General features: G+C 40.1%; 1 protein-coding gene across 1 annotated transcript in view; it reads right to left on the bottom strand.

The window, feature by feature from the left end:
- Nucleotides 1-26,784, bottom strand: part of CACHD1 (cache domain containing 1) — a 226,490-nt gene that overhangs the window by 9,444 nt on the left and 190,262 nt on the right. The window contains exons 13-26 of the mRNA XM_012442790.3: nucleotides 25,176-25,344; nucleotides 20,133-20,275; nucleotides 19,285-19,466; nucleotides 17,786-17,896; nucleotides 12,112-12,234; nucleotides 10,577-10,676; nucleotides 10,370-10,486; nucleotides 7,868-8,028; nucleotides 7,446-7,532; nucleotides 6,453-6,569; nucleotides 5,147-5,298; nucleotides 3,703-3,864; nucleotides 2,123-2,200; nucleotides 1,362-1,463 (exon numbers count right to left, since the gene is read on the bottom strand). Of these exons, the coding sequence (XP_012298213.2) occupies nucleotides 1,362-1,463; nucleotides 2,123-2,200; nucleotides 3,703-3,864; nucleotides 5,147-5,298; nucleotides 6,453-6,569; nucleotides 7,446-7,532; nucleotides 7,868-8,028; nucleotides 10,370-10,486; nucleotides 10,577-10,676; nucleotides 12,112-12,234; nucleotides 17,786-17,896; nucleotides 19,285-19,466; nucleotides 20,133-20,275; nucleotides 25,176-25,344 (1,804 nt within the window). The remainder of the gene's footprint in view (nucleotides 1-1,361; nucleotides 1,464-2,122; nucleotides 2,201-3,702; nucleotides 3,865-5,146; nucleotides 5,299-6,452; nucleotides 6,570-7,445; nucleotides 7,533-7,867; nucleotides 8,029-10,369; nucleotides 10,487-10,576; nucleotides 10,677-12,111; nucleotides 12,235-17,785; nucleotides 17,897-19,284; nucleotides 19,467-20,132; nucleotides 20,276-25,175; nucleotides 25,345-26,784) is intronic.

Here is a 26,784-nt window from a genome sequence, read left to right as displayed (position 1 = left end):
AATAAGAAATTATTTCTGTTGAACTTTAGTAGCCTCAAACCTGTTTTGTTATTCAAAGGAGAAGGCACAGAACTGCCTGGCAGCAGGAATTTATGCAGGTTCAAAGGTTTGTAGGGAAAAAAGCCCAAAGTCAAAGAAACTGAAAAATTTAAGTTCTGCTGTGGTTCTCCATAGAAACCCAAAGTTTGTATTTAGTTGGCGGGAATAATGTCATTCAAAGCCTGAATTAACAGTCCCCAATTTATAAAACAGAGCTTTAGCTGCTCTTGTTTGCCAAAGGGAGTTTCAGGACCTGGCTGTAGTGTAAAAGGTAACATGGATTGCTTTGAGGAATATCTATTTCTGCTTTTTTTTAGCATAGGTACAGGGAACATACTGTTTGAGGACTTTTATTCTGCCCCCTCCCCCACTCCAGGATAGGTGTGGAAACAGCTAAGTAAAGGCTTAAATAAATTATTTATGTATTAAAAAAAGGACCTGATTCTGGGAGGAAAATACAAATTTCTGGAAAATTAAACAGCTATCTTAAAAAAAATGAAAAGATTTTACAATGGCAGGAAAAACATCACCCATGCCTGTTATATTTTTGTGGAACTGTGGCAGTGATGCTTACAGACTGGGATACATCTGCTGCTCTTTGCAACAATGAGCAATATGGATGCTGAGAAGGAGAGAAGCCACGTGGGATGGCCGTCTTTGGCAGAGCACGTGGATTTTGTAAGTTGCCTAGCACTCGGCGCCTCTTCAGGATTCAGCCTTCCTGAGCATCTTATAGGCACTTATACCACCCCATGACTTTGTGCACACTGGTCCTTTGGCCTCTAATATTCTTTGCCCCTACCTTTTCTCTAATCACCCCTCAAGGCTCAGTGCAAATGTTGCTTCTTGCTTCTTTGGTGAAGCCTTCTCTGAGCTTCTCAGACCATGCCAGAGGTCAGGGCAAGAGAATGCTGGAGGACAGCACAGATTCTTGTCATGCCACAAGGGGACATGGCAGAAAAAGTCCTTAAAGATCCTGCTGTTTGCCAGCCAACACTGGAGAGCAGGACCTAAGAGGATGCTGATTTTATGGAAAAGCAAGTGGGGTGGCAAGCAGGCTCCATTTAAACAATATGAATCCTTCTGTATGGAGAAAAACTTGGAAGCAATCCGTGTGCCCAGAGGACTGCTGAGACATAAGCAAAACTGTCCTTGCACTCTTAGAAACCAGTGGCATGCTGGGGTGTGTGTCTTTTTGGAAAACCACGCCAAAATAATTTACTTAAGCATGGAACAAGAAGAGAGGGAGGTGGGTGTGAGCACCATCCCACAGGAGTACACAAGGTTTCTCAGGGCTTCAAATGCAGGAAGCTAGACCTTACCATGATCACTTTCTGTTCCGGATCGACCCCAGTAGCGACGCCTTCTTTCTGGACTGTGTGCATGTCGTTCGATGACCGCAGCTATAAATCGAGTGTTGCTGACTGTGGGAAGTCAAGGACAGTTAATGTCACTCTTATGCCAGTGTCTCCGTTGTTTCAGACACATTTGCTCTAAGAGGGCTCATTCACATCCTGGGAGAATTCTCCTTGGAAAGCCAGAATAAATAATTTTTTAACAATTCTGGGGACTGGGGTGCTGATTTTAGAACTGGTGCAGTAAGAGGTACTTAATTACGTATCTCCAAGATGCATCAGGAAGGTATGCTCTAATAGGTGAAGGCCAGGGTGTCTTAACACTAATGGAACTTTCTTTTGATAAAGAAAATGCTCTTTTTCCCTCCCTGAGTTATACATACTAGTTAAGGGAGTTTAAAAAAAAATGCATACCTGAAACTTCCTTTTCTAAATTACTACGGTTGGAAAACATGAGCATGAGAAAGAAAGTTAATGGTGAGCTGTTTTAGGCCAATACACTTAATGCAAAAAATAACAGCATAAATATTTCGAGATTCTCTAAAACAAAGCAAAGACCTACACACATTCCTAACAAAAAAAGATGGAAAAAAACAATTTAAAAAAACCCAGCCACTGTGCCAAAGCTTCTTAAATTTTAATACAAGCCAAAAGGATATAAGAAAGAATATTTATTCTGGATTAGCCTCCTGCTGACATGTTCTGCAGCAAGGCAGCTGAATACTCACTGATGCCTCTGTCTTCGTGGCTGTCGTCGTCTCTTTCATCTCTGTCATTCTCCAGGTTGGACATACGCACTGACATTTCTACCCATCATTAAAAAGAGAGAAACATGACTATTTAATCAAACAAAATCACCCACTTTAATACCCTGCCGAGCGCTCGTTTGATGGCTGGGTGACAGTATTCCATCAAGAATGAATCCCATCTTAGAAGGGAATGAACTGATGCCCCATTTTTTTTTAAAAGATGAGAGAGCAGGAATCCAAACAAGAACAAGTAATCAAGAGAGAAGATTTCTGAAAAAGGAAGAGAAAAGAAGTTGATGACTGAGGCCAAGAAATCTTTAATCCTCTACTAAAGTACTAAAACAGAAGGAAAGGGATAGAAAACATGACTGACTGGTGGTGAAATGGTGCAACAAAAGCCTCTAAAAGGCCAGGCATAAGCTAACACTAGATGACAGTCATCCTCAGTCTAGCTGAATCTCACCAAGGGGAAAGCACATGGTGATTATCCCTGTTACTAAATCAGGCAACATTACTCCATGATCCCCCTTCGGGCTTGCGGCCATAGTGAAATGTTTTAACATCAACCTGTCATTACAGCTGTTAGAGTGAGCTAAGTGGCCAGGAAGATGAGTTAACCTCATCTCCAAACAGGTCAGGTCAACACAACCCTGGGGGCTGGGGTTTTAGGATGATGGAGATGGCCATTAAATGGTTTTGTTCCCTGCAAACAGAGTATAGATACAGCACTTAAACAGAGTATAGATACTGCACATGGTATTGAGGCCATGATTATAGGTGAATCATTTTGTACTTGGCTTTGATGACTTCTCCTGGTTTTTTTTTTTTTTCAGATGGAGTCTCACTCTGTTGCTCAGCATGGAGTGCAGTGGTGTGATCTTGGCTCACTGCAGCCTCCACCTCCTGGGTTCAAGCTATTCTCCTGCCTCAGCCTTCCAAGTAGCTCAGAATACAGCTGTGTGCCAACACGCCTGGCTAATTTTTGTATTTTTAGTAGAGATGGGGTTTCACCATGTTGGCCAGGCTGGTCTTGAACTCCTGACCTCAAATGATCCACCCACCTCGGCCTCCCAAAGTGCTGGGATTACAGACAGGAGCCACTGTGCCCGGCTGACTTATCCTATTTTAAGAGATGCGATTATTCAAATGTTTGTTTATTCACACTACATAATGGCAGCTGCAATAGAACAGATTATATTCTTGCCATCAGTGATCTGGGGTATCTTTGATTTGCCTGTCTTTTTGAAATTACAAGGGCAGCACAAGTGATAAACAAAATTTCCCACTCAGCATCCCAGCTCCCCTGACGGACTTATTGCAGAGGCAGGCCACTGGAGGCTAATGCTGGTAAGGAGAAGATCCAGGGATTTTTCTGGGGATCAACATAGAGCTTGCAGGGTTTAGGCACTGAAGTAGAAAGCAGACTTTGGGGACTTCCAAAATAACTCCACAGAAGCTGAAAATGTAGCACTGTTCTGACAATTCCTCAGAGGCTGACACAACTGGCCACTGTCCTAGCCTGGCTGCTGCCTCTCCTGTGGGATTCATTTTGAACTCACCTTGGGCAGCAAGAGGAGACATATGCTGATGACTCCGGCGATGAATCTGGTGGCGGTAGGCGTACACTGCCAGGACCAAAACCATGATGCATCCCATGATCCCTCCAGCCACAGGACCCACAGGGGCGCTTTTAATCATGTTTAATGTGATCACCTCATCACCTTCAGTGAAATAGCAAGAAGATGTTCCTTGTTAAGATTTCCCAAGTGGGGAAGAAAGTGGGGGTGGTGAGATCGGAGGGAACAGAGTGGGAAGGGGGTTGGGGGAAGATAAACAGATGCTCAGTTAGGCTTTGAGTTCCTCAAAGACAAGGCATGGGAATGTGGGAGGAGAGGCTCTGTTTAATTCCTGGTTCTCCAGTATTGGTTGCTAGGCAGAGCAGGATCACAAATGGCAAGGACTGCCGCAAAGAGTGAGCAGACCAGAAGGACTGCTCACACAGGCAGCACCCAACACCAACAGAGTCCTAGCTCCCTGGGGTGTGAGTTACTCTTGGAAGAGAGGAAAAGTCACCTAGTACAGAGTAACCACTGAAATACAAGGCACCAAGTCCAATAAATATGTGCTAACCAGACCAAATTTCAAAGCTATGGGGTCCCTTTAAAAGGCCATTTGTGTTTTCCAGATAGGAAACTGCAGGTGGGCATATAAAGTCATTTCTTGGAGCCAAGTCACTTTCACTGTACCCTCACCTAGTTCAGTAGTAACATACAAGCTCGAAATCTCTCCTCACATATGAACTTTTCTTCTTCTAGGCAGGCTGATGGAAGTGATGTTAAAAATCAAGGTATTAACTAAGGATTTAAATATTTGACCCTACTGCCATCAAAGAATTAGGACTTGGTGCTAATTCTGCAAAGACACTAAAAAAAATCTCAGGTGAGTGATCTAATCTTGGCAGTATTTTTGAGGTCTTGGAGACTGATCCCAGGGGCTCTCCACCCTGTGGTGTCCCTATGCTTCATCCTAAGCTGTCCCAGCTGCACTGGGTAGCTCTGGCTTCTGTTGACTCCAAGGTACCAAATACTGATTTGTAGGCATAAGACTTCTACCTTGCAAAAGTTGTGAGTGAGGGTTTTAGCAGGAACTAGACATGCAGTGGTCACTCTGTACACGGCCCTGTGCTTCTGACAGCTGGCATGCATATCCAAACAGACTCCAGAGTTCGGCCATGCGGAAACCAGGCCTAATAGTTCTCAGAACAAGCTTTATGGGAATGAATTCCAGGCTTGCAAAATTTGGCAGGACAGATGGTCACTCATTCTCTCTGCACAGAATATTTAACCAGCTGTGAAGGTATTTATCTGCTTTGGTTTTGTAACTAAAGACTACCAGCAAATGAATCAGGGAAGTTGGGTAGAGGATTATTTTAAGATGTCCTAGTATATAGGCAGGAAATTGTATTTTCAAGAATCAAATTGTTGGGGCATCCAACGAACATACCTATTGCTCCCATGTCATCAACGTAGGGACTTTTGGCTCCCACAATCCCCCCAAAGCATTCTTTCTGGGGGGCACAGTAGGATTTGTCCAGGTGAGTCTTTCCATCACTGTCCACCATGCACCATTCACAATCCAGCACCCCAAAACAGTCCCTGCCAGAAAGACAATACTTAGCCTTCTACAGAGCACTGTGGGGCAGGGGATAGCACTTAAGCTTGGGCATCAGACCGTTCTCAGGATCTCCATTACTTACTAGTGCTGTGAATTTCTTGAGCTTTAGTTTCCTTTCCTTACAAAATGAGAACAGCAATAGACTGCCAGGGGATAACTGTTTTATGCCTCTTAACAACTTGGAAAGGAGAGAAATAAAACTGCTCTCTGTGAATTAAATTATGACATCCACACATCACGGATTAATGCAGGGCTATTCAAAATCATCTTAAAAGACCAAATAGAAATGACCCCAATGTTTGTCAGACTTTGGCCTAACATCCCTCAAGTGTGTGGTTATTCAGAAAAATAATTAGAAAGTCAAATACGTTTGGAAATACTTGGCCAGTTACCACAGATTTCCTCACTGCCAGTTTCTTGGAGCCTTTAGTATGTTACATGAATTGTGACTGTCTTAAGAGAATATATGCAGTGTCAGCATTTCCCAAACCTAATTGACTTGGGGCTACTGTATAACATTCCAATCAGTTTGATGCCACAATTCCTTTGCTAAAATACATACCCAAAATAGAGTAAGCTATTCCTTCTAAACGCTGTTTAATAAAATGGCAGCCTGCGGCTACAATGAACTTATCACCAATTTACCTTCACTTTGTCTACCACAGCCACTATTTACATAATGTCTAGTGCCAAATCCCCCTAATCCACCTGAGGAGTGGGGAAAGAGCAGGGAACATGTCGTTTTTAGTTCTCAAAACTCTCATGAAGCAGATGTGTTTCCTAAGAAAAGAAAATAAATGAGCTTCAAAATATCACACCTAGAGCCTTGACGACTGGGTTCTGCTTCTGGACCTCACAGGTTCTTCTTCCCTTGCCTTGCTGCTTTATGCCGTGGTCCCTCACACTTCTTTTATTTCAAGAAAAACTCCCACTCACAGATGGGGCTACTAACACATGGTACACACGCTAAATAGGAGTAATAAGTGGGAACAGGACAACATTGAATCTGGTGGATAAAAGGCTTATGTTTGAAATCAGTTTCAGATCTGAAAAACTGATATACATTTAAAACATGAAGAGTGGGAATAATAAATATTAGCTGGAAAAGCTTAATTCTTTACTAGGTTTTGCTTACCCGCTTTCCAGTCTCTGACTGCACCTGCTATTGACACACTGGTGAAGAGCATCTTGCAGGCCAGGGTCAATAGCTGTGTATGTCACCGGCTCCTGGTGCACCTCACAGCTCGGGTTTCTGTGCAGGAGACAAGTCTGGATGTTAAGACCATCACCACCACCCACATTGCAGACTCATGCTCCTGGTCCTTAATAGCAGTCAGACAGATTTGGGTTTGAATCCTGGCCTTGCCACTTAGTATAACCTTGGATTGATTACTTAACAACTCTGAGCTTCAATTTATTTATCTTTATGTACAAATAGCCTAGGCAATGTGATGAAACCTCGCCTCTACAAAAAGTACTATAACAACAAGAAATTTAGACAGGCTTGGGAATCACATGCCTGTAGTCCCAGCTACTAGGGAGGTGGAAAGGTGGGAGCATGGCTTAAGCCTTGGAGGCAGAGGATGCAGTGAGTCATGATCATGCCACTGTACTCCAGCCTGAGCAACAGAGCAAGACTCTATCTCAAGAAACAAACATACATACACAATACAAACACACATGACACTCTTAATTTCTAGAGAAGGGGTTTATCACAATTTATTTTTCTGGTGTTAAAACTTGTCGCTGATATAAATAAATAAAGCTGCATTATGTGTGAACACATAATATGTACGTGAAAACACTTGCATATTTATCACAGGGTTAATTAAAACACTAAGTGACTTAATGTGCATAAAGTACTGAACATACGGTAGACACTTAGTAAATGCTTGAAACGGTCTCACTTTTTTTGTATGTAGCACATACACTCTTAATACTTTTACAACATTTAAATTTAGATCTCGAAACAGACACCATTTTGTGGTACTACAGAGCTTGAATTCTGGCTCACTGAACAGTTCCATCATTAGACTGAATCATCTTTATACACCCTAACTCAAAACAAATCTGTAAGAGACCCACAGTAATATACATATATTATTATTATTAGTGTTAATTATCTTACCGATTCTCTGCATTGGTGAGGTTGCCAGTGCACTCATTGACCTCCAGAGGGCACTCACAAGGACATTCACATTCATTTTGTTCCATTCTGAAAGGCAAAAAGAAAGTTACTAGGCAGAAGGTCAATAGCAAACTGTATGTTGCACATGTACTAGAGAAGCAAAATAATGAAGCTCTGAGCTAGTTAAAAAGGATAGTAAAAAAGAAGTTACAGCCAAAGGTTAAATACATAATTGGCCTTAATCCATTGTTCTCTGGCCAAGGATGCTGCAAACAGCACAGCTCTAAATGCCTTTGTAACTGTGATTTTTCTTCAGGATGCACACCAGCACTTCCTGTTTATTTTGCACTTCAGAATGCCTGACATCAGTTGAAATATTAAACAGTGCGGTGAACATAGACTATGATCCATTGCATTTTTACCGGTGACAGTTGAGACAGAGCCGGTCCACCATGCTGCAGGCACAGAAGGCAAGGGAGTCACAGGTTTCATTGACAATGCCAACAAATGCGTTGGTTCCTGGGATCCTCGCTAGCCTGTATTTGGAACAGTGGCTGCCATGCACAAGGTTTGTCAAATCCCCCTACAGAACAATCAAGATATTAGAAACAACAGACAGCAATGCCAAGACTCAGCCCTACCTTGGTGAAAGCAACTCTTCAACTACCTGTGGAAAATAGCTTAATATAAAATGTTTCTAATTACAAAAGTCACTGTTAAAAAAATAGTCACTGTTTAAGATTTAGAAAAAATTACTCATAATCTTATCAGAGATAAATCCCATTGAACAGTTGTGCGTATATTATGTATTTTTATCTATGCTTACACAAATATAAATTTTATAGCTGTTTTTAGAATGTGTCTTTTCTGAACACAAACAATATATCAGGAAAACAAACACTTCAAGAAGCAATAAAAGATAATTTTCATGTAAGGAATAGTTTAAAATGTATTCACATGCAAATCTAATTAACCACAAATCATGCATTTCATTCTTTGGATGATGAATCTTTTTCCTTATAGAATAATAAAATTATTTAAAAATCAAACCTCTCTAAGAGGTAAGTTTCTGCTTCCAGAATATTTAAATAATCCAACTAAAGCAAGCATCTCTTTTCTTCATTCCATAACAAGAAAATGTCATAGCAAGTTTCTTGAATTGCCAATTTTATTTACTGTATTAGAAAATCAAAGATTCCAAAGTGGTATTGTAGAGTTGTGTGTAATCATTTTTCTGCATGTGTGTCAGATACACTAGGCAAATAATTTTACCCCAGGCTTGTTTCCATGCCATTCATCCTATATATATGCATGGTGGGGAGGAGCTTAGTTCTGAGAATCATAGCACTGAATGGGTTTTTAGAGGTCTACATGAATTTCTTACTGTCTGGAAGACATCCACTTCTGGAATGCAAGCAATAACACAGGCTTGGAGTCCTAATAGCGCCAATACCCAGGAATGCTCTAATTCCATTTGGGAATAACCTGGGCTGTTAAATTATTCAAATTAGCCTTTTGAACACTATCTACCTGAGTATCCCGGCTTTGTGTGCTGAAGACTCCAGAAACCATTGCATAAATGATAGAAGATATACAGAAGAAGTCAGACTTTCCTATGACACCTTTACTTGGCAGTCTCATTTGTCAATGATTCCTTTAAAGAGAGTGCTTTAAAATGGTATGGCGTCTGAACAGGGTAATAATGACTTCCTTTGCTTTGAACACACTATTCTATTAACATATTCATTTTTTAAACTCTTCTTTTCCACCAGATAATTGCTTTCTGCAACAGAGTTTTTGAGACTCAGTTTAGGATTTTTTTTCCATATTATATAATTTTCAATTTTTTTAAAAAAATTATACTTTAAGTTCTGAGGTACATGTACAGATCCTGCAGGATTGTTACATATGCCATGGTGGTTTGCTGCCTCCATCCACCATTCACTTACATGAGGTATTTCTCCTAATGTTAGCCCTCCCCAACCTCCCCGACCCCTGCTATTGCTTCCCTAGCCCTCCACCCAACAACAGACCCCAGAGTGTGATGTTTCCCTCCCTGTGTCCCTGTGTTCTCATTGTTCAACACCCACTTATGAGTAAGAACATGCAGTGTTTGGTTTTCTGTTCTTGTGTCAGTTTGCTGAGAATGATGGTTTCCAGATTCATCCATGTCCCTGCAAAGGACATGAACTCATCATTTTTTATGGCTGCATAATATTCTATGGTGTATATTGTGCCACATTTTCTTTCCCAGTACTTTTTAAAAATTACACACTTAATGACTGACATAAATGCCTATTCTAAATAAAAAACCTACTTCCTGTAAGTAGATTTTTGAATGTTCTATCATTCCCCATTTTTGCTTTCTCCCAACTAGGATTATTTATAAATTAATGAGAATAAGATCTTTAACTATAACCAGGTAAATTTGCAGCAACTCAAATTATACAGAGTACTCTAAGCTAAAAAAAAGACATTATGTTCAGATGATTTACATGAGAGTTCCCATCTCATAGGGCAAATGATCAAGAACTGACCTAACTTGGCCTTGGGAATTTAAGGAGCCTGAGTGATCTCTAGAAGACAGGAAGAGAGGAACACATGGTGCCACATATATTTACACAAGAGTGTGGGAACCAACTTCAGCAGATATTTCAAAGGGTTTAGATTGGGTAAGTCTTTAAACAAACAAAACCAAAACAAAATACCAACTGTGAGACCTTAAAACATTCACTTTTCGACTCTGAGCTTTGTATCTACTAATCACCAAACTGGAAACAAGAACGAAGGTCCTGTGTCTTCCCATCATTCTGTAATTCTAAGGCAATGAAACAGGTAAGGATAATATTTAGACATTAGCCATTATTCCAGTTCATGCTCCATAATGGGATGGAAAAATGAGAGTGTTAATCAGATCAACTTACCACAAGGCTGGTGTTGAATTTATAAAACCTCTGGACTGTTCTGTCACTGAAGCTATTGCACAGGTTTTTCTTTACAAAGTTGGGGTGGTTGAGGATATCATTTGCTACCAGGGGCTCCTACCAAGGCCAAAGAGAACAGAAGACATATGCCATGTAGTGAGCTGCAGGTGGTTGGAGAACTGAGCTGCTCAGCTTCATGACAAATACCTTGTGGGTGATGTGCTGCTGCTCCACAGGTGCATGTCCTTTGGGGTCGATGAGAGTTGGGTGTGCCACCAGATAACCCCTGTCCTCCATTATAAAGCACCTGTACCAAAACAAGTGATGCCCCTCATTCATATCAGCTATTTTTTGTTTTTTTAAACGTTTTCAGAGAGCATGTATCTTGCCAGCCCTAAAACAAACTGGATTTATCCCAGGTTCTCAGTAACTACTCATTGGAAAAATGAAGGGAAGCTTGCAGGCAGGTAGAGAGGTACATGATTTTTGAGGTTGTGGATCACCTAGGATACAGGTAAAGGTGAGAGTTACACCTGACTCTGTGGTCACCAGAATGTGCCCATAAAGAATGTGCCCACCCAGTCCAAGTAAGATGGACTCAGACCTTTCGCAAGGATGTATGAGTGGGAAGTTTGTTCTTTTTTCCAGGGAGGCAGATCCTGAAGGAAGTAGACTTAAGTACTTATACCAACAGATTTTAAGTAAACCATATAATTTCTTCTTCCAATGACAAATACACACAAAATAACAACATGCAGGGGATGTATAAAAATATATAGTAGTCCTTCTCCCTTGTCTGTGGAAGATATGTTCCAAGACCCCCAATGGATGCCTGAAAGTGCCGATAGTACTGAACCTTATAAATATGTTTTTTTTCCTATATATACTTACCTATGATAGTTTAATTTATAAACTAGGCCCAGTAAGAGATTAACAACATTAACTAATAATAAAATAGAACAATTATAACTAATAAAAGCTATGTGAATGCGGTCCTTCTCTCTCTATACTGTATTACGCTGTGGGTAACTGAACCTTCTCAAAGCGACACCAAAGATAAGAGGGGGACTACTATATTTGATAGAAACAATAAATGAAGCTAGAACTTCTTTAATCAAGACTACATTTTGCTTTATTTTACTTTACATTAGTGATATCAGTTTGCCAGGAATTCCGCATTTCCCCATCAGGACCAATGACACGAAGTGAACCATGAGATGGAACTAAGAAAGCTATTTTTAAAAGCGGCCTGCATTAAATCAAGGGAATGCCCTTGCTTTGATAAGACATGTTCTTTTGAAATTCAGAAGGCAGAGAGTTTTGGTTCCATGGTCTCTTTCTGAGGAAATGTAAAAGGAACAGTCTAAGCAGCTGAAAATGTCACAAAGACTTTGGTTTAATGACAAAGTGAACATCAAAAGTCCAACCCAAGAGTTCCCTCTGGTGTTTCTAGTACCAAAGATAGGGGAAGCCTCTAATTACTGACTTTCAGGGAAACAAGAGCTTTTGGTACATTCCATGCTGCAGTTATTTTTCTTGTTGTGTGTGGAGTCAGTCTGTCTAAATCCTAAAGAAAGTCTTAGAAAAATGAAAGAAGAGAAAAAGAACAAAAACCTTCTTAATAGGACACTCAGGCTATAAATGCAATTTCTAGTCTTGACCATTCAAATACAGATACCTGACATCTATTTTTAAATTTCTGCAGCAAGAAAAGAAATAGCATCCATCCCTAAAGGGCTTACCTTATTTTGTTGCCACCATCTTGGTTACACACTGGTAATAGGTCCATCAGAACTTTGTAGAAGTATCTGAGTGTGAAGTCAATGCCCATCACAGCCACAGTGTGCCCGGAAGATAGCTGTGTACTTTAGGTGAAAAAGATCAATGAGAACCATAGGCATGGCTTATTTAAAGATAAAAGCTATGTTCAATCGCAGGGACATTGTTTGGTATTAGAAATACCTTCCCACTCTTTCTCCCTACTTCTCCCACAATAAAAACGATCAACTAAGTGACTGATTTAACACAACATGGAAATTTTAAGAAAGAAAAAAATTTAAGACTGAATGCAGGACTGTCTAAATAAGACTGGCCCAAAACCTGCGCAGTTGTGAAATATGATGTTCAGAGAGTAGCTTGACTGACAAAAATATGGCTGCAGAGGCATCAGGTGGGAGGTTGGATGCATGACTACTACGGTTACTTCAACAGACCTCTAGATAAAGAACAATCCCCCTAAGCAACACCCTTATTATTTACTTCATTTTGTAGACAAGAAAACAGATCTCACAAAGGTTAACTGACTGGTGTAAAGTCTAAAAAACTGAGGAGGAACAACGTCTAGTCTAGTCTTCTTTCCACAACATTAAGGTTGACTCTGCTCAGAGCACAGCTCCTATTCTAGAATGAGACTCTCCTGGTCCATAGGCCAGTACTTGCTCCATTCCACCCTGCTACTCTCAACAGCCAAGGAAGAGAAAGTTGGGCAGTACAACACGGTGCTAACGTTTTTGGCTCTGGAATCAGCAGATCTGAAGTCAAACTTGACCATGTTGCTTATGGAATGCTGTTTAACCTTCCTAAGCTTCAGTTTTCTCATCTGAAAATGCAGTCAACAATAGTACCTACTTTATAAGGCTGTTATTGGGATTAAATGAGATGGTGTATTTACAGTGAATATCTAAAAAAAAGAATTTAAGGTAAAGAAAACTAAACAGTGAAGTTGAGCCCTCAGGCATGGGTTGACAATAAACTTATTACTCTTTCAGAGAAAATGCACTTCAAGACATTGCTAGGTGTGTCAGAAATGTGCACTTCTCACTTGGAACCTTGGCTCTTTTTAATCAATGCTCATGGGTAACTGGGAAGGCATGTGCTATTTGACCAATGAACTCCCATACTCTTGTGGCTGAGAATTTGCAGTTTACCCAACATAGGGACTTTCTAAGAGCCTTTCATTTCCCATCATCTACCTGCCTAATTTCTTTATTAAAAAAACTCAAAGAAAAATCACAAGAATCTTAATTATTTCTCACAGCAATCTTACATGGTATTATAATTTCCAGAAAACTGAAGCTTGGGGAAATTAGGTATTTGTCAAGGTCACATAGTGAATAACTAGTAGAAGCAGAAATTTATTTATTATTTTTGTAAGAGATGGGGTCTTGTTATGTTGCCCAGGCTAGATTCACGCTCCTGGGAGCTCAAGTGATCCTCCTGCCCCAGTCTCAAGTAGCTGAGACTATAGACACCCAACAATGGGCTGGTGGAATCAGGGATTTAAACTTAGTGTCTTCAACTCCAAAGCATATTCTCTTAACCATGAAGTTATACTGCCTTCGTAGATCTGCAGAGCATTCAAGAGTTTCCAAGCAACTTTACACGATTTAATTATCTGTGAAAAAGCCAGAATGGAATCACAGTTCCCATTTTATAAATAACAAGATTAGGCTTAGAATGGCAAAAACACAAAAGACAGATCAGATCACCTTTTATTTATGGTATAGAGAGACCAGTACCCACATCTAGCTCTTTCTACAATACTATAGCTACCTCAGGGAAAAATACCCCGTAGGTGTTTTGGTATAAGGCAATTTATTTCTAAACTTCCCTTGTATAACTGCTATCTGCTTCAAAATGATAAACATGCTCAAGCAACAGCATGTATATTGCCTATGTAAGTCTAGGATTCACATTTTCACCTGCATTTCAGATAGGTACACTGTTATCATAGCAACTCATAAAGAATGCCATTGGAAACAAAAAAAAAAAAAATCACCCCAAACCTACATTTCTAAGCACAACAGACCAGGTTGTTTACGATACTTCCGTGAGATTTTCATGGCCAAAGACACATCTAACCAGTCCTTTAATCAATGATTGTACTTCATCTCTAGCAGCATCACCATTCTCCAAAGAATGCAAACCCAGATTCTCAGGGTACTAAAAATGTGCATGAAAGAATCACAAGAGAGCTACTAGGAGTAACTGATAAGTGAGTGCTGAATTAGAAAATGCCTCTAATTCTCAGCCAAACCACTTCTGAAAACTGAGTGCATGGGACTGCTTCATGACAAGCTGAATATTAGCTTAAGCTTTCTCTTCTGACCTGTTAAAATACCAGAGGTTTAAAGCAAAAATAGCATGATAAAAATAACTGCCATCTATATGGGACTCAACCTTTGAAGTACAGTACTATGCACTTGACATGCATCATCTCTAATTCTCATCCTATCAGTTTAATGCAGGTATTACAGCCTCTGTTTCACATGACGTCAGAGAGGTCACAAAACGTTATTATAAAAGTGCTTAACATTTATTGAGCCCTTACCAGATACCAGGCACTGTTCTAAGAGATTGACATATATTATTTAATTTAATCCTTAAAAATAATCATTTGAGGTAGGCGCTAATATCTCACTTTCCTAAGTGGGGAATCAAAGGTAAAAAGGAATTTGTTTATAGTCATGCAAATAATAAATGGAAAATCTACTTTGTGGGAGTAGAACCACATGTTAGGAGGGATGAAGTTCTCAAGCTGGCACCGAAGGCCAAAATCACCAGTAATCATTTGAAAAAAATACCTTTGCAAAGCCTATCTATCCATACATCCATCAAAGCCACAGTTGCTCTGCTTGAGCACCATATGAAGTAGTTGACTTGCATTCTAAACTCTGTTGATTGAAAAATACTGACACAGAACAGAAAACCAAACACTGCATGTTCTCACTCATAAGTGGGTGTTGAACAATGAGAACACATGGACACAGGGAGGGGAACATCACACACCGGGGCCTGCTACTGGGTATAGAGGAGGGCTAACATTAAGAGAAACACCTAATGTAGATGATGGGGGTGATGGATGCAGCAAACCACCATGGCACGTGTATACCTATGTAACAAACTTGCACGTTCTGCACATGTACCCCAGAACTTAAAATATAATAATAATAATAAAAAAATTAAGAAAAAGAAAAATACACAGCTCCGAATAGTAAAATCACATTCTGGTAAGCAAAATATTCAAACGACCAGATGCATGGGATTGCATATTGTGCAGGGCAAGAGCAGACACTTATTCAGGGAATATACACTCATTGAGTGACTCAGGAGGCAGAATCTAGGATTTCAACTGCCATTTCTTGCTCTTGTTATATTCTAGCTAAACTTGTGTAGGTTCAACCCATGATGTAAAAGTAACCACATGAGGGATTTGAACCTGGGTTTTTCCTTTTTTATTGAGACAGAGTCTCACTCTATTGCCCAGGCTGGAGTGCAGTGGCACAATGTTGGCTCACTGCAACCTCTGCCTCCCAGGTTCAAGTGAGTCTAGTGCCTCAGCCTCTCAAGTAGCTGGGATTGCAGGCATGTGCCATCACATGGCTCATTTTTAATTTTTTTATTTTATTTTTGAGTAGAGACAGGCTTTTACCATGTCGGAGAGGCTAGTCTTAAACTCCTGACCTCAGGTGATCTGTCCACCTTGGCCTCCCAAAGTGCTGGGATTACAGGCGTGAGCCACTACACTCAGCTGAACCTGGGCTTTTCTAACTTGAAAATCCATCATATTTCCATCGTAATTCACTTGGACTGACACAATAAATATTTGTAAACAAACCAAATAAAAATTCTTCCACCCATTTGAATCCCAAGAAAAACATGTAAACATACATATACAAGCATAAACATCTGCCCCTACACTTCCCCTCCTGAACAAAAAAGAATACGTGTAGACAGAAAAGCGAATGGCTCTTGATAATAAGCTGCCAGGTGAGGAGAGCCACTTAGGTCACCTAAAGACTAAGACACACCTGGGTTTTGATTCCCTGCACTATAACAACATTTTCAAGAGCCCAGTTCTGGCAGTTCTGGCCCATTTCATTGTAAGCAAAGACCAAGGTGACTGCAGTCCCCTCAAAAGAAACAGCCTTTGTTTACTTTTCCTCAACTCATTAGAATATATGGGAGGGATGGTAAGTCACTTTATTTAGACATCAATAGGCATGTGCTTCACACATGGTCTGTTAATGAAAACACTGAAGGATCTGTTCTAAGTAACTGTTTACTTGTTTGCATGTGAAATATTATATGATGGGAGAAGCTGACAGAGTCAGACAGATACCATACCCTACAAAGGAGTCAACATTAGGCTGGCTGCAGGGCCCCGTTTCTCACAGAGACATAGGCCATGATATTGAAATTCCATACCTACGGCCTCCCAATTCTTGCTCCCAATGAACTTCCGTTAGAGGAATTCTACTGAATGTCAGTCATTTGACATATAATGAGCACCAGGAAAAAGCACAGACTTAAGCAAGAATATCTGTCTCCTATAAATGTTAAGGCATCATTACAGGTACCAGTCAAAATATGGTCTTTCTTGGTTGCTAGGAAAAAATAGCTATTTGTATAATGAAGGGATTAAAATAATGTGTGTGACTTGCTTCCCCACCCAACATTTTGCTGACATCTGTAGCTTAAACTGAAACCTTAAAAGCAGGAAATATAAAGCACTCTAAATACACGTACAGTGATATTGATATAGCATTCCAGGAAAATCAATTTTCAAAAAGTAATTTTTCAAGAGATAGTTTCAAGGACATATGTTCTTTTTTAAAAAAAGAAAACCAAATAAACAATTTATTTAATTCTAAAGAGTTAGACTCAACTACAAAAGGCAATAAATTTGATATCTTGGTACTTTTTCTTTCTCTCTCTTTTTTTGAGGGGTCGGGGGACAGGGTCTCACAATGTCACCCAGGCTAGAGTGCAGCCTTGAACTCCTGGGGCTCAAGCAAGCCTCCTGCCTCAGCCTCTGGAGTAACTAGGAATGCAAGTGTACACCAGCATGCCTGACTATTTTATTTTTTGTAGAGACAGGGTCTCACTATGTTGCCCAGGCTGGTCTGGAACTCCTGGTCTGAAGTGATCCACCCACCTCAGGCTCTCAAGGTGCTAGGATTACAAGTGTGAGCCAATGAACCCAGCCTGTTTTTCTTCATTAAAAATTCTCCTTTTCTTGGGAAACACTCTCTGGCAATCATAATTGCCAGGCTCCTATTGATACTTCTTTCATCAGTTTAAAGTGGATGTTTCTTCAAATGGCTCTTTAGACTCCAACATCTTTTTTCTTCTCCATAAAGGTCATCATGGCTGCCAAGAACAGGGCTAACAGCCTTTCACTGACTCAATTTACATGACTGCCTTGTGAGATAGATATCATTCCCATTTTATAGATGTCAGGAGAAAGCTAGGGAATTGAAGGTGACACAGAGAGAGATGTTCAAATCTCAGCCTGCTTCACTTCAAAGGTCATGCTTCTGCCTCTAAGCCTTGGTGCCAGTACTCTTCTATTCAGATTTCCAAAATATCCTTGATATATTTAAGAAATGGCTATAAAGTTAATTAAAGTATTACCTGGATGAATGAATTGTATGACTGATTGTCACGACATAACCAGCTCCTCCAACATCTAAGTAAGGACCAGTCAAAGAAATCAACCCTGGATTAGCAACTGCATGGAGATACCTAATAGGTAATTGAGACCAAAGAAAGTCATGTTATTTAGAGTACGCACCTCTATTCTGTAAATTTCAAAGAAAAGTGAGCTTATCACTCTAAAAATATTTATGATAAATTATGTTTGTGTTACACTGAAATGCAAAAGGATTCTCATCTTTTATATCTGACTGTAGCATCAATACAAGAAGCAAAAAAAAACTGATATTCCTTCTTACTTTAAAAAGAGACACTGCTCACGTCTGTAATCCCAGCACTTTGGGAGGCCGAGGTGGGTGGATCACGAGGTCAAGAGATCGAGACTATCCTGATCAACATGGTGAAACCCCATCTCTACTAAAAATACAAAAAATTAGCTGGGCATGGTGGTGCATGCCTGTAATCCCAGCTACTCAGGAGGCTGAGGCAAGAGAATTGCCTGAACCCAGGAGGCGCAGGTTGCGGTGAGGTGAGATCACGCCATTGCACTCCAGCCTGGGTAACAAGAGCGAAACTCCGTCTCAAAAAAAAAAAAAAAAAAAAAAAGAGACATTGAACTCAGTATATATGTGGGCATTTACTAAGATCTTAGTATAGTTTTTTTTTTTTTTTTTTTTTTTTAGACAGGGTCTCATTCTGTTGCCCAGGCTGGAGTGCAATGGCATGATCTTGGCACACTGAAATCTCAAACTCCTAGGCTTAAGCAATCCTCCCACCACAGCCTCCTGAGTAGCTGGGGCTACAGGTGTGTACCACCATGCCCAACTAATTTTTATATTTTTTTGAAGAGATGGGGTTTTGCTATGTTACCCAGGTTGGTCTCGAACTCCTAGGCTCGAGCAATCCACCTGCCTTGGCCTCCCAAAGTGCTAAGGTTACAGGTATAGATGTTTTAGAGACAAACTAGAATTTCTGTTCTTACATCCAATTGGCTCCCCTGCTATAGCATACCCTTAGCTTTTGCTTTTGAAAATTAAAGTCAAAATGAAGCCTAGAAGTAAAAGAATGTTTTTTAATTTATGTGTTCATTTTTCACAGGTCATACATAAGCTGTAACTTGATTCCATAATCATGTGTAGTAAAATGAAGTCTATCCACTAGGGACACATTTTGCGTAAGGTAGGAATCCAACAAACCACTAGGAATTAAAATGGCCAAGCATAAAGAATTTCAGGCTCAAAATTTCAAGGAAGAGATAAAAATACTGTAGATAGAAAAAAAAACCCCACACAGCTGTAAAAAAAACCCCACACAGCTGTTGTTAATGCTGCATTGAAAAAACTATTCAGAAACATTTTTCACCACCACGAAAGTATCTTCTTTAGTTTAATGGCCTGAAGTTGCTTTATTGTATGTATTTACCATGTCTCTCCAGGATTTGGGGGGAACCTTTGATAATGGAAGCCCCTAAAACTCACCATTGTCTCCTAGTAGGATCAAATGCTTTGTCCATGAGGGAACCAGGATAAATTCTGAGGACACCATTGGGCGTTGCTATGTAACGGCGGACAATGTAAGTGTTCAGGCTACTCATTTCCATTTGTGTCATCCATTCATCTGTGACGTGGCTGGTAGCCATTACTTCATTTCTGACAGAGAACTGGGAAACAAAGGAAGACATAGCAGGGATCCTTTAAAACTCATATGAAAAGAGAGTGGGCTGCTGGCAGGGCTTCCCAAAGCTCTGTTGCAAAGAAGCCAAGCCCAATTACTTTTTAAAAATCTTTTCACAGCAGATGGATGCAGCCAAACTTGGTGAAAACAAAAGCTTGCAAAAATACAGTCAGCAGATACATGATTACCCAATAGTTCACCCTAGCTAGGCTTTCTGAGTTTGCGAAGAAAAATCCTATAGCAAGTCATTAATATACACACAATATACATACCAACCCTAAAGCTTTGTTCTTTATACTTTCTATTTATATTTATCTCAAGAGACAGCAGAGGCACTTTACTTCTTCCCTCCGGGGTAAGACAGGGCTGGGAAAGTTTCACTAGTCTCTAAATCACATCCCCCCTAATATCACTGGAAACCACCGCTGCTTCTGAGGCCTGTAACAGATTCTCCATGTGGCCCACAGGGCTTCTTAATCCATCAGAAGGGTCACTGCTGACCAGCCTCCCCCTGGGCCACACACTCTGCAGTTCTCCAGCTGAGAGGCACAGATGCAGAGCTGGGATTCCTACTTCAAAGGTTCACTGCCAGCACCCCCTGCTGGGCCTGTGGAGAGGGACACTAGAAATGGGGCCCCACACCAGCACTTACTTTGAGGCCTGGGTTAGCAATGAGGCGGGTGTTGTCGCTGAGATAGGCGGTATAGTGCTCCACCATGCGCTTTGTCTCTGGCTGGCTAAGGTGCTCATAGGGGGAGGAAAAGCTGCCAGCAGACAGCATGACGGTTGGACTTTCTGAAAGAGAAGCAAACAAAGCAGGCCTGAGAATGCGGAGACTCCATGTCATTTCAAACAAAAGCATCACTCGGGCTCTGCCAATCTGTCAGCGATGGTGGCTTAATATCTTCCATCAGGAAACAAAGAGCCCAGCGCTGAGAGGAGCTAAAAAGGAAAAAGGCTACATTTTCTCCCTTCAGAGAGCTTACGGTCCTAAGAATGAACCGCTAAAGACATGCACCAATAAACACAAGTACTGGGAGTGAAGATTCTTCAAACTATCTGAGATCTACATATAATATCTTATGAGGAGTGAGGGGACAGCTTCTGACACGCATGAAGCCAGCCTGGATTAAATCTAGGCTTCACTATTTCCAGGCTGTGTGATGTTGGGCAGGTTGTGTTTCTCTCATTTGCATGGTGGGGAAGATAACAGCAGCAACCTTATAGAGATATAGTGAGAATTCAGTGAGTTAATATTTGTAAAGCAAATGAGTATTAACTATCATTATTCATAGTAGTAGCAATATTTAAGAAGGAAAGATGGAACAGTGAAATCAATGCAAAAATCAAATAAAAAATTATTCACTCAAACGGTGGCAGCAAAACTTGACATAAACAAAAGCTTCTAGAAATACAGTAGTTAATGTACACATTTTATTATTGGTCTGATCTAACAGGAAAACCTTAGTTCTCTATTTAAGATAAAAATCCTCACAATAAATCATAGTACAAAAGAAAAACATTAAATCTTTGTCTTTGAGATGTTCTATTGTTCAATCTTACCGTATTTTTAGAAGTTTTGGAAAGCATGATCATGTGTCCTATCTCATTTAAACACATAGGGCATTTTCTACTTCTTTTGTTAGTTCTCACACATCGTGTTTTGTCTCCTTATAGCCTAGTGATCTCTGATTGTGCTGAACATTGTACTTAAAAACTAACATGTAGAAATAGCTTGAGGCCCAAGAAGATGGGGGGATCTTTCTCCAGAGAGGATTGTTGCTTCATCCTGTCCGGTGCCACAATGTAAGATGTAGCAGGTGGGGTGCTGGAAACGGTTCCCAATTAGGAGGCAGGATACTGACCTAAGCACTGCGTGACTTCAACTAATCCATGACCATCCTCTTTCAAAGGCTAATGGCTGAAGTTCCCCAAACCACTCAGATGATAGGAATCCCAAGTGAAGGCTGGATTTAACTTCAGGCCTTCCCCTAAAGATGTAGTCTTTTAGAATCTCTGCTAAAAGCATGTATGTGTGTGGGGCTGAGAGTGAAAAGAGTAGTTTCATTTATTAGAGTCTCCATCTTTAGTGGACCCTGGATTTGATTTTTGTTTCTCTTTCTTGCCTGAAGTAGCTACTTAAAGCACTGTTTAATTTCACAGCTGTTTCTTCTGGATTGGGAGATATGTACATTGCAATAGTGGCTTTGAGTGTTGGCTCTCTTCTCTGGGTTCTTACTTTCTCTGAGATTTTTGCCCAGTAATTCCTCTCTATCATGTTAGCTCTGATGCTTTCCAGGATTTTAATTCAGGATTATGTTTCCATCCAGGAATTTTATTAAATAGTTGACCTCAGTAGGTTGGGTTAGAATCACCTAGTCTGCTATTCCCGGAAAACATTAAATAATGTTATGTTTCATTTAATTCCGATGATATCTTCATGGGCTACCTTTGAAGATTATTATTATATTAATTAACCAAAGCAAAGACAATCAGAGGCTGGAAAAGGTTAGGGTGCTTAGCAGCATGCTGTGGATTCATGCATATATTCTTGTGCAGCCCCTCCATGCAAGGATGTGCCAGAAAGAGAGGGTAGTTCCTGAACTCAAAGAAGTTAGGATCCAATTGGAGTGACAGGTGATAAGGAAAATAGAGAAAAATAACAACGTTAGAATAACACAATAATATAAGAAGTGTCAAAGGCATACATCCTCTTCAGAGACAAGAGAGTCGCCATGGGGCTGGAGAAAAGAGAAGGAGAGATGGCTTGGGGAGCGCGTCTCTTTTGTAGTGACAGAGACTGGCATTTTAGAAAAGGCTAGAGCAGTAAGATGGGTTGAGCACAAAGAGAGAGAAAGAATCAAGATACAGGACCCAAAGCTTTGTGTCTAGGAGGTAGACATGCTTATTTATACACACATATACATATTTGATTGCTTTAGATGATGTACTCTTAAAAATTACTCTTTGTCTCTCTGTACCAAGAAAGATGATGTGCTTCCATCAGCTCACTTGAACACAGGTGACATACATTTAAGATCTGGCCTTTAAACCCCCACATCAATGAAATTAAATGGAAACCACTTCTTTGCCATTGCTTCCCATATTTCCCACTCTCTTTTTATTGTATTTTAATTATCTTTGTTCATTTTCATTGCCAACTGATCCTAACTAAGATGCCCTTGATTACCTCTTCCCCTTGTCCTTGGGCCTTACCATCCAGGTAAGGAAGGGTGGCAAGAGCTCTCAGTGAAAGTCAGAGACTGGCTTATGGTCTGTTTGTTAATTGTATATAAAATAATTAAGTTCAGAGGCCAGGTGCATGGCTCACACCTATAATCCCAGGACTTTGGGAAACCGAGGCAGGAGGATCACCTGAGGTCGGGAGTTTGAGACCAGCCTGACCAATATGGAAAACCCTGTCTCTACTAAAAATAAAAAGTTAGCTGAGTATGGTGGCACATGCCTGTAATCCCAGCTACTTGGGAGGGTGAGACAGGAGAATCACTTGAACCCTGGAGGCGGAGGTTGTGGTGAGCTGAGATCGGGCCATTGCACTCAGGCCTGGGCAACAAGAGCAAAACTCTCTCAAAAAATAAATAAATAAATAAAAATTAAGTTCATAAACTACATTATCTGAATAATCTCTATGAGGCAGTGCTTGCTGTCCAACTGAAATGCAGTGCAATCCACAGATGTAATTTAAAATTTTCCAGTAGCCCAATTAAGAAAAGCAAAAAGTGGCCGGGCATGGTGGTGCTTATGATCCCAGCACTTTGGGAGGCCAAGGTGGGAGAATCACCTGAGGTCAGGAGTTTGAGACCAGCCTGGCCAACATGGTGAATCCCCATCTCTACCAAAAATACAAAAGTTAGCCAGGCGTGGTGGCACACACCTGTAATCCCAGCTTCTCGGAGTCTGAGGCAGGAGAATCACTTGAACCCAGGAGACAGAGGTTGCAGTGAGCCAATATCATATCACTGTACTCCAGCCTGGGTGACAACAGCCAAACTCTGTGTCAAAAAAAAAAAAAAAAAAAAAAAAAAAAGGGCAAAGCAAAAAGTAGGCTAAGTTAATTTTAATAATATGCTTATGGAATCCAGTATATCCACAATAGCATTATAATTTTAACATGTCATCAATATAAAAATTAAATATGAACTTCACAATTACCAAACATCTAAATTTGGACTAGTCATATTTAAAGTGCCCAATAGCTACATGTGGCTAGTGGCTGCCATACTGGAAACTGTAGCTATAGGAGATTATGCAAAGGAAATAAAAAATCTAGGCTTGAGCTTCTTTTTCATCAAGAAAAGGATTGTACTTTATTTTCTCAAATTTCAAAACAGTAACCTAATTTTCACCAGCAGTTGTATTTAGCTTGCTCACACAGAACTTAAAAGAGACATGTATACATTAGCGTTTCAGTGCAGCATTTTTTAAAAATATGAAATTTTTAACATACTTTTTTTGTATAAAAACAAAACCCCAAAGCCCATATATCAAAACAAAGAAATATAAAATTCTGCCTTCTTGGATCACTGGCTCTATCCAGATTGTCAACACTGCTGGGAGGAGTCCCAGAAGAGACCACTTAGTCCAGCCTGCTCTTCTCATCTCACGTCCAGGCAGAACTCTCTAGGATGGAATTTAAGGGAGGAACCCAATCTCCAGTGCTCTCATTTGGAATTAGAGACTGCAGACTTCTAGCCTTGATTCTATTCCCATCTGTTCCCCTTCTCAGTTTGCCAGTTGTGTGATAATTCTTAGTTATTCACTGTTTTGAACCCTAAGTCTGCTCAACAGTGAAAAAGTGAATACCCATTTTAGTGTACTGAGAGTAGTCTGTGGTATAGTGACAACAAAGACCACAAATGTCTAGTATGCGTCTGGCACATGGCAGACCAGAGGTGCATGAGTCAAATCGCAGCTTTGCTACATTTTATGTGATCTGGGGGAAAATTATTTATCTCTGGTAAACTCAAATTGATCACATGCCAACTCAGGTGAAAAATATAAAACATATGGTCCATAATAAATGTGAATTCCTTGTTGCTTCCTTTGAATTATATTCATATTCCTAAGCCCTTCAGAAGATAGGGATCTGTGGTAGATTTCCGTTCATAATGCTACATAGATTCCTTTGGAGGCATTTTACTGTTACTCTACCCCACCACACCTCAATATGCGCATGCTTATATATTTACCTTTAATGGTGCTGTATCTGTGCCTCCTTCTGTATGGACTTTGGGCTACTGAAAACTCTGTGCCTAGCATTAGAAGAAAGCTGAAAGTGACTAAGGAATGTGAAAGCTGAGTTCTCTTCATCGAGTCTGGGCAAACACTATTGGTGTAATTTATACTCCAGAGCCCCCCTAGAAGACCAGGCTGAAGTTAGAACTTCACTCAATATAAAACTTGTCTTTTTTACCTTCCTTGTCCTGTTTCCCTCACTTCCTCGATGGTTTCTCCAAGCCCATCCTGTATAAATAACCAGCACACAAACCTTTGTCTCAACGTCTACTGTGATTCTTGGCTAGGCTTCCAATCATTTTCACATTTGTATCCCCAAAGCAGCTGACTTTGAGGGCATTCAGTATCTTTTTTGTGGGTGTGGGGTGGATGGGATTCAAAAGGATATTTACAGTGAGCTGCTAAGAGTAAGAACGTGAAGGAGGTGTAAGGGCTTTACCTAGGGTTGCCAGCTGTTTGAAGTGGAGGCAAGCACTGGGCTGGCCCAGGAGATCCAGCCGGTGGTACAGCAGCTTGCTGCTGGGAACAGTGTTGAGGTTCTTCAGTTGTTTCACAGGTACTTCCGGTTGTATCACCACAATACACAGAATAAAGGAAGTGTCTTGTACCTGTAAAAATCAATAAAGAATTTCTAACATAGAAAATGAGGGTTCCATGGAGACAGGGACTTTGCATACATTATTTTCTGCTGCCTCTATATCTTCTATCCTTACATGGAAACTGTTCATTAACTAAATGGTAAATGAATGAAGACATGCGGATAGGGTGATAGAAGGTATCTAATTTTGTATTTTCTGTTTTCTCTTCTTGTTGAGGGGACTTATGTAACAGAAAATCATGGGGCTAATGAAAGGATAGGAAAGGAGTCCCTTTGAAACTGTGACCCTAGCCTTTTTGTGCTAATGTGGGTTAATGAGCACAGGCTAGACCAGGACATAATAATACAATACTTATTTCTATTTGGATTTGAAATGCCCTTAAAAATACATAATTGGTTTTGGAATAAGTGTTCTGAGAATTGCCTATTTTTCAAGCCATTAGTGAATTTTCACTTTAAAAGAAAGGACTGAGGAGCAGCCAGTATAGAATCTAGTTTATTCATTCTATTCCAACTAACACTTTCTTTTGTCCTAGATGGAAAAGACCAACATCACTACTTACACTCATGAAAAACACAAATCCTATGGCACTCCTGCAGAGTATGCCTGATTTGTCATTTCAGACCATCCTAGGCAAGTGTGCCACAGCTTAAGTCTAATTTATTAAGCTCATATGTAGAAACAGTAGTATTTTCAGATTCACTTTGTACCTAGAAATGGATGCTTCAACAAAATTTAGTAGGGACAATGACCACCGCAGAATCAAAAGTCAATCGTCAATCTACCTAGGTCTAGCTGCTTAAGAAAGACTTAAAAATAAAAAAAATAAAAAAAAAAAGCCAAATTCCTCTATTATAATCCTATTATATTAGAAGAAAGACAGAACTTATTTAAAGATGGTTTACAAATAAATGAAGAGGGTGATGACTACCGAAATCAGAACTAAAGAACAGTGCCTTATAAAGCGGCTCATGTGATTCACTTAGTGAAGTAAAAGTACAAGTTAGATGAAGGAGAAAACTGTAACTACGCAGGTTAGAGTTAAGTGAAATTTAGGATTTGTGAGGATGGTTGCAGAAGCAATTTGCATCTTCCTGGAATTGCTTTCAAGTACTGCTGGCAAGGATATTCAATTAGATTAACAAATGTAATCCTCCTCCTCCATTCCCCAAATTATAAATTGACAAGGTGCTCTGAAGTGGCATTTACTATTTTCTCTCTTCTCAATCTCACAGTTATCTTTTAAGTTTGTTTTCCTTTGTTGTTTGTTTCAAGGAACCAAAAGACAAACAAAACCCTACCAGAATGACTAGAATATGATTTTATAATTGGGTCTATTCTGTAAGAGAAATATAAAGTTACCCTAAGCTTCTAAAAGTAGCACTTCATAAATAGTTCTTAGGAAAGCAGATTTCAATATAGGTCTTTCTATCATGTTCTTAGCTGAAA

This window comes from Aotus nancymaae, unplaced genomic scaffold (assembly GCF_030222135.1).
Source record: "Aotus nancymaae isolate 86718 unplaced genomic scaffold, 86718_ANA_hifiasm-v0.15.2.pri h1tg000007l, whole genome shotgun sequence".
NCBI lineage: Eukaryota > Metazoa > Chordata > Mammalia > Primates > Aotidae > Aotus > Aotus nancymaae.
The sequence above is the reverse complement of the archived record's forward strand: the minus strand, read 5'-3'. Positions and strand labels throughout refer to the sequence as shown.